Below are 15,920 nucleotides of genomic sequence, written 5' to 3'. Positions count from 1 at the left end.
TCTGAAAATAAAAGAAGCTTGGACAAAGGTGCAAATGGATTTAGATGGTAACCAACTGTTTACATTAGTTATCATTTAAAATAGTGGGTAAATGTATTGTAGTAATTTACATACTAATTAAATTGTAATTGTCTTTCAGGTACGTTTGGAATTGACGAGATCAAAAAAAGATGGAGAAATCTAAGAGACTCCTACAAAAAAGCAAAAAAAAGATGTACTTCGTATGTTGCAAGTGGTTCTGGAGCAGATGCAGTAGTAAAAAATACATTTTTGAATGAGCATAATTCGTAAGATTCCTTGATTTTAACTATAGAAACTTTAGTACTTTTGTTCTCAAATGTACTTATAAAATACATATTTTAATGTTACAGAACTATCAGCAACTTGGATGATGCTTGTAATGAGTATGAGGCTTCTTTATTGTCAAATACCGACGATTTAGATGACGAAAGCAGTGGTTGCGTGTTAAGTACACCTTCGCGTGCAGATTCGACACGTTGTAGAAGAGGTAAGTACCCAATGATTTATCAAATTATAAATTAATAACGAGAAGACAAACTATTTAAACTTTTTTTAATGATTTAAAGGTGGAGCAAAATCAAGTGGCAACTCTACATTTGAAGATGCTATTTTGGAAACTTTAAATACTCCGGCTAAGAGCAGCAGTGAAGGATTCTTTTGTAGTATTGAAGAGATGATGAGTGTTCTTTCAGTTGCAGTCAAAGCTGAACTCCAAATTAAAATTCTCAGCCTTACTTTGGAGACATATAATGCGCATCGTACAGACAAATAAAATGATAAATTTGATACTATTATAATTTTATTACTTTTATATGTCATAAAATAAATAAGCTGTTAACTTTTTTAAATGTGAACAATTATATTTTAATAAAATAACATTTGTTTTCATTTAATTATTTATACTTTGTAATCAATTGTAATAATTTCCATGGTGATATTTCTAGAGGTCTTCCACATTTTTTTTACAATTTTAATTTAAATAATACATATTAAAATATTAATATAAATAACATCTTTAATTATTTCTAATTTTATTTCTATACATTACAAATAAACTATATAGATTAAAAATCATTATTTTCCGCCTTCTCCCACCGCCATTCTACTGCACCATCATTCATAAAATAATCGGCAAAGTTTTCTCTGTAACGATGAGCGGACTGTTTTCTCGTTCTGTCCTTCCACTGTGGAATATCTTTCATTCCACTGGATACATTTGTGATAGTAGATATTGTTGACAATTTTGTATACTGTCGGTGTTGTTGGTCTTTTTCTAACTCTTTTGTAATTATAAAATTGTGCAAACAAACTGTACCCAAAACTATCTTCTTGGCTCTGGAGACGGATATATTAATAGGCCTTCGAAAAATGCGCCATCGTGCTGCCAAAATCCCAAATGCATTTTCAATTACTCTTCGTGCTCTGCTTAGACGATAATTAAAAATTTTCTTCCGTATGTCCAAATTCGAACTTCTTGGATATGGCTTCATCAGGTAAGTAGCTAATGGGTAGGCTTCATCTCCAACCAAAGCAAATGGAAGCAAGTTGTTGGAGTTATTGCCTACAGCAGATGGTGCAGGAACATTAAAAGAATTTGTATCCAGTCCGTTTTTGATAAGGCTATTGGCAAAAACTCCAGCATCACTACGACGACCTGCAGCTCCAACATCTACTAAAATGAAGCGATAATGTGAATCTGCTACCCCAGTTAAATTGAAACTATGAGTTCTTTTATAGTTATAATAAATAGAACCGCTATTGGCTGGCGCCTGCAATATAAAATTAACATTGGTAAAAAAATTAGTTATAAAAATTATCAAAGTGATTACCTGCATAACAATGTGCTTTCCATCAATTGCTCCTATGCAATGCGGGAAATGCCAAATACTTTCATAGTCTTCAGCAATTTCAAGCCACTCTTTGCTGCTAGGTTTTTTCAAAACTAATTCTTTTAGTTGAAGCCAAATAGATTGGCATGTCTCATGCACTATTTCAGAAACAGTGTTTGGAGCACATCTAAAAGCATAAGCTATAGACCTCATGCAATCGCCTGAAGCCAAATACCTCAAGGTAATTTGCAGTCGTGTAATTGAAGAAATTGGTTCCCGAACAACTGTTTTTTTTTTTTCAATTACAGGCCTTACCAAAGTATGAAGAGCTTCAAAGGTTTCAACATTCATCCTCAAATAGTTGAAATACATTGAGCGGTCAGTTTTTAATAAAACCAGCAGGTTATCACTGTCTCCTTGCAGCAGTCGTTGCTCTACGGTGTATGCTGGCCTAACCCACACTTTACTCACACTAATTTTATTTTTCAAACGTTTATAAATCACATACAATAAAGTTATTTTTTTCTTTACTTCATTTATTTCCTTAGTTGACATAGATACTTTTTTGAGACGACATGTCAAATATAGAATGACTAGCTTCACCTGCCGTAATCTTCTTTTATAAACTGCACTCATATTTAGTTAAATTGTTACTTTTATAAAAACTGATGTTTACTGTTTTTCAGGTTATATTTTTTTTTGTTATCATATATTTTATGATCATGATTCTTGGGCTTTGACGCAAACGATATTCCCACTATGTTCACATGGCAGCAAAATATAGCCGGATGCGTCAAAATATTTCAAAAATTTACAATCATAATTAAAAAATGTATTATTAAAAAAATTTATTTAATTCCTAGATAATTATTATAAATTAAATAATAATTCTGCAATCTATGTTTCTAGAGCTTTTTTTGTTAGAATAACGTTTATCAAAACTGTTATGTTTCACTCTAGATATGTCAATAATTTTAAAATTTGTAATTTTTTTCTCTTACTAAAAATAAGGGTTTGATAAGAAAAGGAGTTACTGAATAACATCCTGAATATATCGTCGGTTTAGAAGAAGACTATTACATCTCAAAAACTGTGATTTTTAAGTTCTATTGACAGAATTCATTCAAGGCGTCAGAGCATTTTGCATGACATCTGCCCTCCCCTTCCGCGAACTATGAGAAAGGCAGTTGCATCTAAGCATTGTGAAGTCGCGTATTCTTACTTTTATTGTTACATGTTTATTCCTTATTTTTTGTTTAATTTGTTTATGAAGGAAGATTGTTGCTTTAATGGTGGGGACCTAAAATTTACTAGTCAAAAATTAAAAAATTTACAGAAGAATTTAGGTACAACTCTGAGTTTAACTATTTCTAAGACTACCAGTTTCTTTTTTTGAAGAGAGGAAATTTACAATACTGTTATAACTAAAAAGTTAACGGGACTAGTGGTTTAGGGAAGTCGACTTTGCCTTTCATTTCAAAATACATTGGTACAATAAAAAATTTGGGTATCTAATGTGTTCTGATTAGGTAGGTACCTACTTAACAAAGTTCTAACAGTAGTCTAGTAATAATTTTTAAGAACGTAAGCCCCCCCTAAAGTTCGAAAAAAATACAAAAATTTTCATAAGCTAAGAAAATATTAGATTGGAAATATTTAATAAAATATTTTATTTACTTAAACTTTAATTTTGAGAATTAATACACTATTTTACTTTTTTTAAAAAACAATTGTTATAAATTAGTATAAATATTTGTTGACAAAAGAGCTTACAAATATAAAATTTTATTTAATACATTTCCATATTTTAAAAATTTAGCTCTGGAATTTTAAATTAAAAAAAAAGAATAAAAACCTGGCTGAGAAATACTATGGTACAAAATCATCTCAATGGCTTAGCAATGATGAGTATACACAGAAAGCTTATTTTTGACATCCAAGATTTTATTAATAATGGGTAGACAGATTTTCAAAAAATTCGGGAAGATGTTTTATCTAATTTTCGTTGAATTTCTTTTTTTTTAGTTATTTATATTTTTTGTTTTTTTGTATTAAAAATGATTTACTAAAAATATTTCTAAAAAAATTCACTGTACCTACCTATTTCTACCTATAATTTATATTTCTCCCATCCTCTCTCTTATCTTGCTCCCCCTCCTCGCCCATTAGCTGGCGACGCCCTTGTACCTACTGAGAAGAGACCCTAACAAGTGATATCGAGATGTCAAATTTGCTTGTTTTTGAAATAAAGTTAAAATACATCTTTTGCTGTAATTTGGACAATAACAATTCTTTAAATCAAGGGAGTTTTTCATAAAAGCTCCTGTTTTAACAAAAATGATCTTTAAAAGTCTATGAATCTTTTTTGGGGAAAGAATCTAAACATGATTGACATGTTCCTCGTGTTTATTATAGGTACTATAGAAATAGGAAGTAATCTAATGTGTATTTTAATAAAATTCATTTTGAAAACTTTAAATGGTTCTCCTGAAGCATGACATTTTTTGAGATACCTATAATAGTCTTGCCTACTATATAGGTATGTAAAAGAGCAGAAACTAGAATTTAATTACTTCACAAGTGGCAGACCTATGAAGAGTAATGTAAACATTATTTATATATTCTATTATTTTGCTTTCTAATCTTCAAAGTTGCACGAAGATATGGTATTGTCTCATCCGAAGCCTTGGAGGAAAAAGCGATTTTATTACTGGTGTCAAAAAAAATATGTTACTAGATCCCTATGTTCTTTAAGGATACTTATGTGGATAATATTATTTGTAGCTTTTGGGATATTGTTCAAAAAAATTTTAAACGGTATATCTAATATCTGATCTTACACCTTTGCCACAGTCAGTTTCTCCATTTCTTTCTAATACATCTCCGTTTTCCTTTTAAATTCTCATATACTAGGTACTACAAATGAGGAAATACAAAGAAACATATTTTGTTCAGTAATGTGAAAGGAAATTACAACAAAATATCCAAGAAATTGGAGAAACATTGACGTAAGTTTTTCCTTCGGCCAAAAAATGCGTTTCCATAAGGTATTTGTATTTAAGAAAAGTCAGCTATGAATTATACTGAAAAATAAATAAATACATTTTCAACATATTGCGTCTCCAGAAAAGATGTAGGTATTTTGAGATATGTGTTCTCTAAAATAATCAGAAGTATTGTATGACACATCGTAATTTAAATAATTTAAATGAACTATTAATGTAAAAATAAAAGTTTAACCCTTTCTCTAATTGTCTCTAAAATCCTGTTCTGATACGTAATTAACATATTAACATTTATAAAAAAAACTATCTTGGGAACAAAGGTAGGTAGGTAGGTGATTTCTGTTTTTTTTTAATTACCGTAAAAATAAGGTCTACTTAATGCAAAAAGAGCGAATTTCCGAGCGGCATTTGCCTGACCCTGGGACAATTTGTTTATAACGCTGTTTTTCACTCCTACTTTGTTAGTTAAGAGCACCTTCTTTTCAACTTTCTGAAATTTTTCTTTTTCGATATGTTTTTTGGATCATTTAGAACCTATATTTACGAAATTAACGTTTAGTAATTAATCAATTAGTTACAAAAACATGAACGAAATTAATTAAAAAATACCTAGAGCAACAATTTCGCGGTCAATCGAATCGACCTTTGGTCATTAGAATGACCCCGTCTTTTCCATAAATTTTATCAACATCAATTAATTGCTTTTTGCAATAATAAAAACTTTTTTCCGCGTTCGACCTTTGTTTTACAGTTAACAAATAGGTAAAAAATGATTTTTGGTACCTTAAAAAGTGAAAAACACGTAATTTTGCAATTTATTTGCAATTTGCCAACTTAGCGTCACTTCTTTCGAGTTACTTTTTTGATATTATTCGACATACCGTTCCCGTTATAAAAGTGCAATAAAATGTCTACTAATAATTTGTTTAAATTTTCAGGTTTTAGGTTCTAATTCTATTGGATTGTCTATAATAATTAATAACGCTGGTGCTGCAAGAACCATGGCAAATTTTATTCCTATTAAAGATGGTATAAGATAATTCACGATCAAGATGAAAAATTTTTAATCACATCATAAGTTCTTGAACATAAAACTAATCGTCTTTACACATGCTTTTGGTACAGCAGCTGAATAGATATCGGTCAAAAATCGAGGCATCTTTAACTCGTTTTTTAAGACACAAAAACATTTGTCGATAAAGAGAACGAAATTAGTTTTTTCCTCAACGGTATACACATTCTTGTTTTGTGCCATGTGAACATGTTTTGAAGTGATAAGTAAATAAAAGATATGTTAATTTTAATTAATATAATTTACTAATCCATTTAAAAGTAAGGCCCGTATCAATTTTAATAATAATTTCAAAGGTTTACTAAATTTAATCAATTTGCTTTCTGAAATTTTCGTTTGTTTATTAAAGTATTTAAACGTATTACCGTATCTTTTCAAATTTTGACTTTTAACGGGACCACAAATATTTATAAAAACATTGGATATAAACTTATAATCAACAAAATTGAGGTAAGTAGACCACATTAGATTTTATGTATGTATTAAACAATATTATTACAAAAAAATATATTAAATAATTATATGTATATGTATGTTAGGGCTGTTTTACATTGCTATATTTTTTATACAAAATTTGTGTACACATTTGTTGCAACAAATATTTTCCTGATATTTTAGCATGTAATATTCATAGAAAACTTAACAACTGTGTATTATAAGTTAAAATACTTCTTGGAACAAATATGTAGGTACCTACACAAATTTTGTGTAAAAAATTTTGTAGTCTAAAATCGAGCTAACGTGTAAATGATGTTACTAGTCGAAAAACCTAAAAGTACCTAAAGAGCAACGTTGAATGCAAACAAATTGTATCAGCAAAAGGTTAAAAATTTGTGGCAGATAATTAGTCAATTCTAAAATTCATGGATAATTCTCAGGACAATAAAAATCATTTTTTGTATGCCCCACAGAAAGTTCATTAATGGTACCATGGTAGGAAGTAAAAGGTAGACTTTATTGGGAAACGATACATACACGCTTTATTTACAAATTTAGCAATTCAAATCCACCACATTACGTAGTAGACTATGTTAGTCATTATAAGAAATAAAATATATCTATTAGTCCAGGCGGCAGAGCAGTTGAGGTGGATTTGAAGTTAAATATTATGTAGAATGAGATCGCGACTTTGTCTATTGCAAAATATTCCGAAAAATGGCACATTTTTCGCTATAACTTTAAAACAAAGCCATAAATAAAAAAAATTGCCCTTGATTTTTTGTTTATTTAATAATTTCCTATAAAGTTACAACAACAGCGAATTGAAAACATAGATATATGCATTAAAAATGGGCGCAAAATAAGAAATCGATGATTGAATGAAAAATAACACTCTAATCATCGATATCTCTGTAAGAAATTATTGTATACCTACATTAAATCTAAGGGCACTTTTTAAAACTTGAATAAAGCTTCTACAAGGACCCATGGTTTTCGAAGAAAGAACTATTGATCGGCCAACTTTGTTTTTTTTCTTTACTTTCTTCAACAAGATGGTCACTCAGCGCATTCTACATGAATCTTTCGAGAATGAGATGGTCCATTTCCTGAGCGGTAGATTGGGCGAAATGGCCCAATTTCTTGGCCTCCTAGAAGTCCTGATTTAACTCTAATGGACTTTTGTTTATGGGGTTATGTCAAGCAGAAAGTCTATGGGTCCCCGTTGAATGACGATTTATTTGAATTGAAACGAAGAATAAAAGATACAGTTAATGCCATCCCCATTCAAGAAATGCAAAACGCCTACACATAATTTACCAAGTGCGCTGAGCGATGTGCAATGGTTGGTGGCAGCACATTTGAATAACCATTATATTATTTGTTTATTTATGTTTATTATATTAGTTACGTTTTTTTCTCTAATAAATAATTATGAATTTGTACTTTGTGGTTGTGAAAAATAAAAAAAACTAAGTTGGCCGATCCAATAGAAAATTTACAATTTGTCATAACTTTTAGTTCTCAATAACTTAAGTAAATATTTTTGAAATTTTTTAAAACAAAGGTAGGTTTTACTTTCCTCTTGACAATTTTTTTAATTAATTGAACTAATTTTTTCAACTTCCTATTTTAAGGTCAAGCAGACATGACACCCAGAAGCACAAATTTCAACTCAAAATTTTTTGTCATTTACATCCCACGTGCACTCAATCCGTAGACACATTGTATAATTTTTATTTTAGATTTCTATGTTGTTGGGGGGTCATGAAGGTTTGCAAAAAATGTAATAAAATTTCCAGGGTCGTATTTAAAAAATTGAAATTGATGATGGTCCTGGAGAGACGAAGCGTTCCATATAAAAATTGATTATGACATTCGATAGAGGGCAAAAAGTTGCTATGAGAAAGTGTTATTCTTTTTTCAATATCACCTCAAACAAAGCTGAAATGAAACAAAGACGGATTTCTAAAATTTCGTTTTTTTTTCAAATATTTCGATTTCAAATCAGTAAAATACAGTAAGTCTTGGAAATTTACAAATACCTCATATTTTTAAGACATAAAATACACTTTCTATCTCAGTCTACAGACAAGAGCTATTAACAAAAGATTTTCCTGATTTGACTGTTGTTTGGAAGCCTGTTTATCAGCACATGAAAACAACTTTGAACAATTTTTGTATGGCATATCATCTATTGCAAAGTAATTCGTTTATTCATTTAATTTTTGTGTTATTTTTAAACGAGACTTGAATACATAATATGTACATGATACTAAGGGCACTGCAGTATTAGACATTCCCTGGACGTCCCTACTAGTCTAAGACCTGAAGTGAATTTAAAATGGACGTCCTCTGGATGTGAGATGCTATGAGTGTCTTAAATGATTGTTGTATTTAGAATTCCTCTGCTTGGTAAACTACATACTTTGTATAAAATCTCCAAGTGCCCTCTATAATAATATTTAAATAATAATGTAAAATTAATTGCCGTTATAGGTACCAAATGGCGTTGTCAGCTGCTGTGGTTATGTCCGGCTTGCCTCGTGAACAATTTACAGAAGATATACAATGTGTTTTTAATTATGGAGAAATTTTACTAAAAAGTCCTAGTCCTTCGTCATTATCTACTTCATCCTTTCAGTCATCAGAAAGTGGTATTTCATCTATGTCCTCAGAGTCATTACTTCAAAGCTTGGACCGTTACTTGGATATTATTTCTAATCTGGAATACAAATTTCAGGTAATTTAAGAGAGTAGACATAAAAATTAAGGAGAAAATCAACGGTCAGCCAACGGTCTATCTATCATCCGTTGACGAATTCAGTCAACGGGAAGATGTATTATAAACTTACGTTAAACAATGCTAACATAATTTTGAAATTCTATTTTTGTCAAATTTAATATGGGGGCTTCATTTAAAAAAATCAAGATATTGAAAACAGGGAACTTCTAAACGTCATATTTGATATTTTCGATGCTGCAAATGTTTCATTTTCGAAAAAAACATGGCATAATGTCGGAACAATACAACATTTCTATACCAAAGTAGATTTTAAGTTCAACGAAAAAATTGCAGTAATATACAGGGTGTTATATTTGAATAAATGAAGTTAGGTTATTAGGTTAATATTCTCTATAATCAAAACTAATTTTAAAATACAGAGAAACTGATTTAGTGTGACATTTGGGACACTTCTTTTGTGTTATTTAGTTTATCTGAGATATGGAAGAGTTTGTGGGATACCATGTATATTAATTTCTGGAAAATAGTAATTTAACTGATTTTGTATTTCTGTTATAAGTTGGCTATATTTATTTCGACATACCCTCTTTATATTACAGTCAAATTAGACCGAAAAAAGGAAGTACAAATAAAATTATTTTGATTGCATTTTTATTAAATTGATTGTTTTCATTTTATTGAAGTTTCTTTTTTAATATTTTTAAGTATGTACAAAAAAACGTTCAAATGAATTTGATCTGATTTGCATTTATGCAAATACGTTTTCGGTTGCAATAAAGAAACAATGCATTATTTGATATTCTCATTTTCATCTATTGCTGACGATGTTTTATAAATGTTATTTTCATACAGGCTCTTCGTAGAAAAGTCAACATTTTTACATAAGCTGTCGTGACCCGTTAAGTACTAAGACAGATAGCTTCCAAATTTTGTCAATTTATAATATACAACAATTTTTTTACACAAACTAAAAATTTTTGTTTCCGTTTAAAATCTAGTAGATATTTGATACATGAAGATCAAAATTTACTGACACTGCTGATAACAGTCTGCTAATGGACCCAAATTGTGAAAAATATTAGGTCCTGCATTAAATAATAAAAATAATTTATATGTAGATTCTATTATTTACCGATCATAATCAGTATGGTCAGTAATTGGCTAACTTTTCGTCTATGTAGCTATATTTTTAGTAGAAGAATCCCTAATGATTATAACGAGCGTTCAAATAAAAACGTGGTCGAAGTTGGCTCTGACACATTGGACGTAGGGAGTAGCTTATAGCGACCGACTTAACCTCATTTCTCAACGAGCTGTATAGCAGCTGTCAGTTTCAATAACGTTAATGACTATATAACTTTATTTTAAAGAATAATCGTGATAACAATAACAAACAATTAAAGGAGCTGCGGAAAGTGTCCCCCTCCTTGTTATAACAATAAATTAAAGCAGCTGCTGAAAGTGTCCCCCTCCTTGTTCCAAGCACTTTTCACACCTGTTCCTCAAAGAATTAAAGACATTTTCTAAGATGCTCGGGGTATTGTTAATTTCACGAATCTTGTCTATAAGTCGAGCCTGCAGATGGTTTAAATCAGGAATAGGCAGTTCAAAAATAGTGTTTTTAAGGTAAGGCCACAAAAAGAAATCACACGGCGTAATATCACATGACCTCGGTGGAAATTCATGTTCAGCATTGAGACTTATTAGTCGATTTTGGAAAACTTCCCTCAACATATTCATCGTCTCGCCTGCCGTATGTGCCCTTGCGCCATCTTGTTGAAAGTAAAAGTTTGTAATTTCGTTTTCTTCCAGCTGGTTAACAAAAGGAGCGATAATTTCTTCTCTATACCTTTGCGCAGTAAGAGTACCATTAAAAAAAATAGGTCCATAAATCCTCCTTCGATTGAGAGCACACCAAACTCCAATTTTTTGAGCGTGTAGAGGGCCCTCGACAAAAAAGTTATCTGGTTTTTCAGAAGACCACATTCTCATATTCTGTGAGTTTACGTAACCACTTAAATGAAACCAGGCTTCATCAGAAAAAAAGGTGATATTATGAAGTTCACCGTAGTTGTTTAAAAACCATTCACAAAATACAGCCCGTCGCGGAAAATCAACTTCATGAAGTTCTTGCTGACAAGTTAAACGATAGGAGAACAAACGCAAATCTTTTTTTAACACTGTGTGGCAGGTACCGACTGATACTCCCACCATTTGTGATAAAACACGTACAGAAGTTCTTGGCGCATTTTCCATTATTTGTTGGACATTTTCTTTTAATTCTTCAGTCCGCTTTTTAGGTCGGCCGCTTCCTTCTTTTCTTGTTACACTGCCCGTTTCACGAAAAACATTAACACAACGCTGAACTGCACTTTGAAAAATTTTGTACTCAACAACGCCGGGAAATTGATTTTGAAATTCTATGAAACATTCCTCAATAGAATACTTCCATATTCCATCAATCTTACGTCCATTTCTAAAGTAGGACTCTATGATAAACACTTTTTGTTCTTGAGAAAACACCATTTTAAACGCTTTTTAAAACGAAAATATTCAAATTGATAGCGGCGATATAGCGCTTTGACAGATGACGTTTAAGTTCATTTACTATACGCTACGCCCTACGTCCAAATTTTCGGAACCAACTTGACCACGTTTTTTTTTGAACGTTCGTTATTTTATTACTACACAGGGTGTCCGCGAATTTCACCGACAACGTTTGACTGCATATCCACGACGATAAATAAATACGATCTACGAAAAGAAATTAAATAAAAATTATCGATATACACCCAGTATAGTTTTTTCCGGTTACCTCTCCCTCTTAGCGGTCAAAACTTTTACAGTGGTCGTATTTTTTTTAAAATGGGCAGCAACATTGAAAAGGTTGTTTTATTTAAAAAAAATATTGTCTCTTGAGAAAATCGCCTAGAGAAAGCCATGCTTGAGAAAAGTTACATTATTTGCAGGTCTGCATGTTTCGGTTTGCGTAGCAGTGTCACGAATTTAAAACTTTGAGTTCAGTAGGCGATGCAAACAAGATGTTGATTGCAGTGGCTATCAGGTAATGTCATTATTGTCGTGTTTCTTTAGCATTCTCATCATTCCACACATGCAAATTATGAAAATGTTTAACTGTTTTGATACACTGCGGACTCCGCAGTGAGTGCGGACATTCATAATTTGCATATGTGGAGTGATGAGAATCCTAAAGAAACACGACAATAATAACGTTACCTGATAGCCACAGCAATCAACATCTTGTTTTCATCGCCTACTGAACTCAAAGTTTTAAATCCGTGATAACTGATACGCAAACCGAAACGTTCAGATCTGCAAATAATGCCATTTTTCTCAAGAATGGCTTTCTGTAGGTGATTTTCTCAGGAGACATTATTTTTTTTAATAAAACGACCTTTTCAATATTCCTGTCCGTTTAAAAAAAAATCGACCACTGTAAAAGTTTTGGCCGCTAAAAGGGAGAGGTAACCGGAGAAAACTAATATCCAGTATATCGATTTGATTAAAACTTTAAGAAATAATATGCCATAATGGTCGAAATAAATGTCCCAAATTTTAATGCGATCTGTGAAAGGGTTATGAAGTAATTAATTAAATTAGTTCTATTTTTGACAACTTTGAAGGCCTGTAACTTAAAAACCAAAAAGTTTTTATTTAACTTTTTTTGGTGGATCGTATTTATTTATCGTGGTGCATATGCAGTCAAACGTTGTCGGTGAAATTTGCGAACACCCTGTATATACAGGGTGTTCCTAAATATAATGTACTTAAGGAAGGGGGTAATTCTTTGGCTAATTTCATGACTAAAAGTTCATATAACAGAGGTCCGCAAACGCTTCGTTACCAATCTTTTAGTTTTTTTCCCTATAGCTCCCACAGTTTTTGAGATATTTAGCTCAAATTTGGAATATAGGTTACGCTGTAGGGCTTACATCATTGGACATGCCAAATGGTCGTGATATTCTACAGAGTGATTTCTTTCGGGGTTCATGCCCCCTTTTCTTCCCCTGAACTTTTGTGCGGTGCGTCGCTGGTAGATTCTAAAATCAAAATTGAATTTTATGTTTTGTTGAGAAACTTTTTTTTCTCTTATGATTTTTTCGTATCTGCGAGCGTTATATAGAAAAAAGAAATAAAAAATGATGTCGTGTAATTCGTTAGATGAAATTTAAATTATTAAAATGGTCTAGTAGGCTTTATTTAGATAATCTCTTGTTTCTATTAATTTTGACAGTTCGCATTTGAAATCGTAACTTGGGTCTGCATATGTTTAAAAATTAAAGGTTTATGTTATAAACTGTAAGGTGTAAAAGTGTTTAAATACTCATTATAATCTCATAACAATGCCAAATTTTACGAATTTTGAAATGGCTGAAATGCATTTCACGTATGGCCTTGCTAATGGAAATTTATGTAAGAGAAGCTATCCCAATAGAATGATATCTGATCAACGAATATTCTCAAATATTCATAGGTGCCACTTTCAACAATTATTGTTGTAACATAGTTTCCTTGTTATGGTTATTATTTAGGTTTTTTATATTGTAATAAATCATTGCTACAAAAACCGGGTGACCCAGCTTTAAATTTTAACAGGTAGTGGCGAATAAACTATCAAAATTAATAGAAACAAGAGATTATCATCTTAATAAAGCCAGAGCCTACTGGACCATTTTAAGAATTTAAATTTTATTTAACGAATTACACAAAATCGCTTTTATTTTTTTTTCTCGATAACGGTCGCAGATACGAAAAAATCATAAGACAAAAAAGTTTTTGAACAAAACATAAAATTCAATTTTGATTTTAGAATCTACCTGCGGCGCACCGCACAAAAGTTCAGGGGAAGAAAAGGGCGGATGAACCCAGAAATAATATCACTCTGTAGAATATTACGACTATTTGGCATGTTCAATGATGTAAGCCCTACAGCGTAACCTATATTCCAAATTTGAGCTAAATATCTCAAAAACTTTGGGAGCTATAGAGAAAAAACTAAAAAAATTTCAACACCCTGTAGATCGGTAACGAAGCGTTTGTGGACCTATTTTTATATGAACTTTTAGTCATGAAATAAGCCAAAGAATTACCCCCTTCCTTATGTACATGATATTTAGGAACACCCTGTATATTTTATTATTAGCTCTCGTAATTTTTATTTTATTTTCCAATTCAAAAAAATTAAAAAAATTTTCACATACCTGTGTGGAGTGATAGAAACAATTTTTTCGTTGCTGAAAAGCAGTAACTAATTTAATTATTTTTTTTAAAGAAATAGTTCGCCGAAATATTAAATTGTAACCAATTTTTTTACTCACACTTTAAGGATATCTGAGGACATTCTGTTTAACAAAACTTGTATATTTGTTTCAGGTCTTTCAGGATATTAAAAAACTACCTACTTTCAAGACAGAAAACAAATGCATAAAAGTTATTTATCAAAATAGAAATATTTTAGATTTGGATCAGAATTTAAAATCTAATTGGTTATTTCAGCATGCAATACTACAACGTGGAATTGCAAATTTTTTTGAAAATAGGTCACAATATTCCAGGGTAAATGGAGCCACTATACCTCGACACTTCATGATTCGATGCAAAGAAAACGACTGTGGTTTCAATGAACCGAAGTATTATTAAGCAAAATGTGATTAATGTATTTTGTATATTTTACAAACACTTTTTAAAAAGTTTTATATGTTTAATCTAAGTACCAAATATACCTAAGCAAATAACTTATAACTCTAAGTTTTAAATGTTGTTCAAATACCTCTATTTTGACAATAACTATCGACTTGATTTTATAATAAATATATTAACACTGATTTAATTGTGTTTAATTCATTAAATTCAGCATATTCAAGAATGATTTTAATATTTCTCATGGAGCATATTTTATATACTCATTTCTATGTAATAATTTCCGAAATACATATTCATTTTTCATTGCAATTAAATAACTATGAACTTTTGTATATCGGTCTGTGGCCTAACGGTTGAATCAATGTAGATAGACCGCGGGTTCGAAACTCGTTGCCGGAACATCGTAGATTCGCTGTGCTCGTAGAGGAAAAGCAGGCACCTTAGAACTACCATGTGGTAGAATGGAAGACTGTTGGCTTGAATAAGTGTGAGAGGAAGAGTAGATTTTATTTAGATAGGTAATTAATCTAGATAAAATAACCGAGATAATGTACAACACAGTTTATTATGATATTTTTATGATCTTTATTATTTAGTTAATTTTTTTTCTCTTTATTAAGGTTTGATGTTTTTTGCATACGTAGATTTCTGGTATCGAAGAATGTTGCTTGACTTCATTTGATAGGATTTGTTGAAATCCTTAATAAAGAGTAAAAATATACTTAATAAATATAATAATAAATAAATGACAACAATAATGAAGTAAAATAGCTAATAATAAAATGCACGTATTTATGAAAGAAAATTACTTAGTTGATTTTCTTAAAAAAAAAACGAAAATAAAAGAGAGCGATTTACGCCCTTCAGGGCATTAAAATTGAACTATTGATTTTTTTCTAGTAAATGCAGTTTGTTTTTTGTTCAAAGTTTGCAGCACTGTGTATAAGAACAATAGGTAATTTATTTATTTCTTATATTAGCTCCGTCGTAGGTCTAGGTATTACCATTGTATAATAGACAAGGCGAAAACCTCGCATTCGTGGGAGAAATTTTCCGACTCGATTTTTTTGCATAATCAGATTCGTGAGATGTTCCTTAACATTTTTTTCTAGATTTTTTTGTAAAGTCATTTTCTAATAATAAAG

At 30.8% G+C, this 15,920-nt stretch overlaps 2 protein-coding genes across 2 annotated transcripts; one reads left to right on the top strand and one right to left on the bottom strand.

Annotated features, from left to right (window-relative positions):
- Positions 1-1,085: 1,085 nt before the first annotated feature.
- LOC108913876 (protein ALP1-like) lies at positions 1,086-2,486 on the bottom strand. Its single transcript, XM_018719521.1, has 2 exons — positions 1,851-2,486; positions 1,086-1,790 (listed from the first exon to the last, which is right to left on the bottom strand). The coding sequence occupies exons 1-2, from the start codon at positions 2,484-2,486 to the stop codon at positions 1,086-1,088; spliced, it is 1,341 nt and encodes a 446-aa protein (XP_018575037.1).
- Positions 2,487-8,871: 6,385 nt separating this feature from the next.
- LOC108913875 lies at positions 8,872-14,772 on the top strand. The gene is made up of 2 exons (XM_018719520.1): positions 8,872-9,108; positions 14,506-14,772. The coding sequence occupies exons 1-2, from the start codon at positions 8,872-8,874 to the stop codon at positions 14,770-14,772; spliced, it is 504 nt and encodes a 167-aa protein (XP_018575036.1).
- The last annotated feature ends 1,148 nt before the right edge of the window (positions 14,773-15,920 follow it).

The sequence above is a fragment of the Anoplophora glabripennis genome, unplaced genomic scaffold (genome assembly GCF_000390285.2).
Source record: "Anoplophora glabripennis isolate ALB-LARVAE unplaced genomic scaffold, Agla_2.0 scaffold863, whole genome shotgun sequence".
NCBI classification, from domain to species: Eukaryota; Metazoa; Arthropoda; class Insecta; order Coleoptera; family Cerambycidae; genus Anoplophora; species Anoplophora glabripennis.
This window is presented reverse-complemented; position numbering and strand designations above follow the sequence as displayed.

Coding starts and splice junctions, on each gene's coding strand:
- LOC108913875 (XM_018719520.1), top strand. CDS start 8,872: ATGGCGTTGTCAGCTGCTGTGGTTATGTCCGGCTTGCCTCGTGAACAA. Junction 9,109..14,505: donor ATCTGGAATACAAATTTCAG/GTAATTTAAGAG, acceptor TATTTGTTTCAG/GTCTTTCAGGATATTAAAAA.
- LOC108913876 (XM_018719521.1), bottom strand. CDS start 2,486: ATGAGTGCAGTTTATAAAAGAAGATTACGGCAGGTGAAGCTAGTCATT. Junction 1,791..1,850: donor GAAAGCACATTGTTATGCAG/GTAATCACTTTG, acceptor TTTATATTGCAG/GCGCCAGCCAATAGCGGTTC.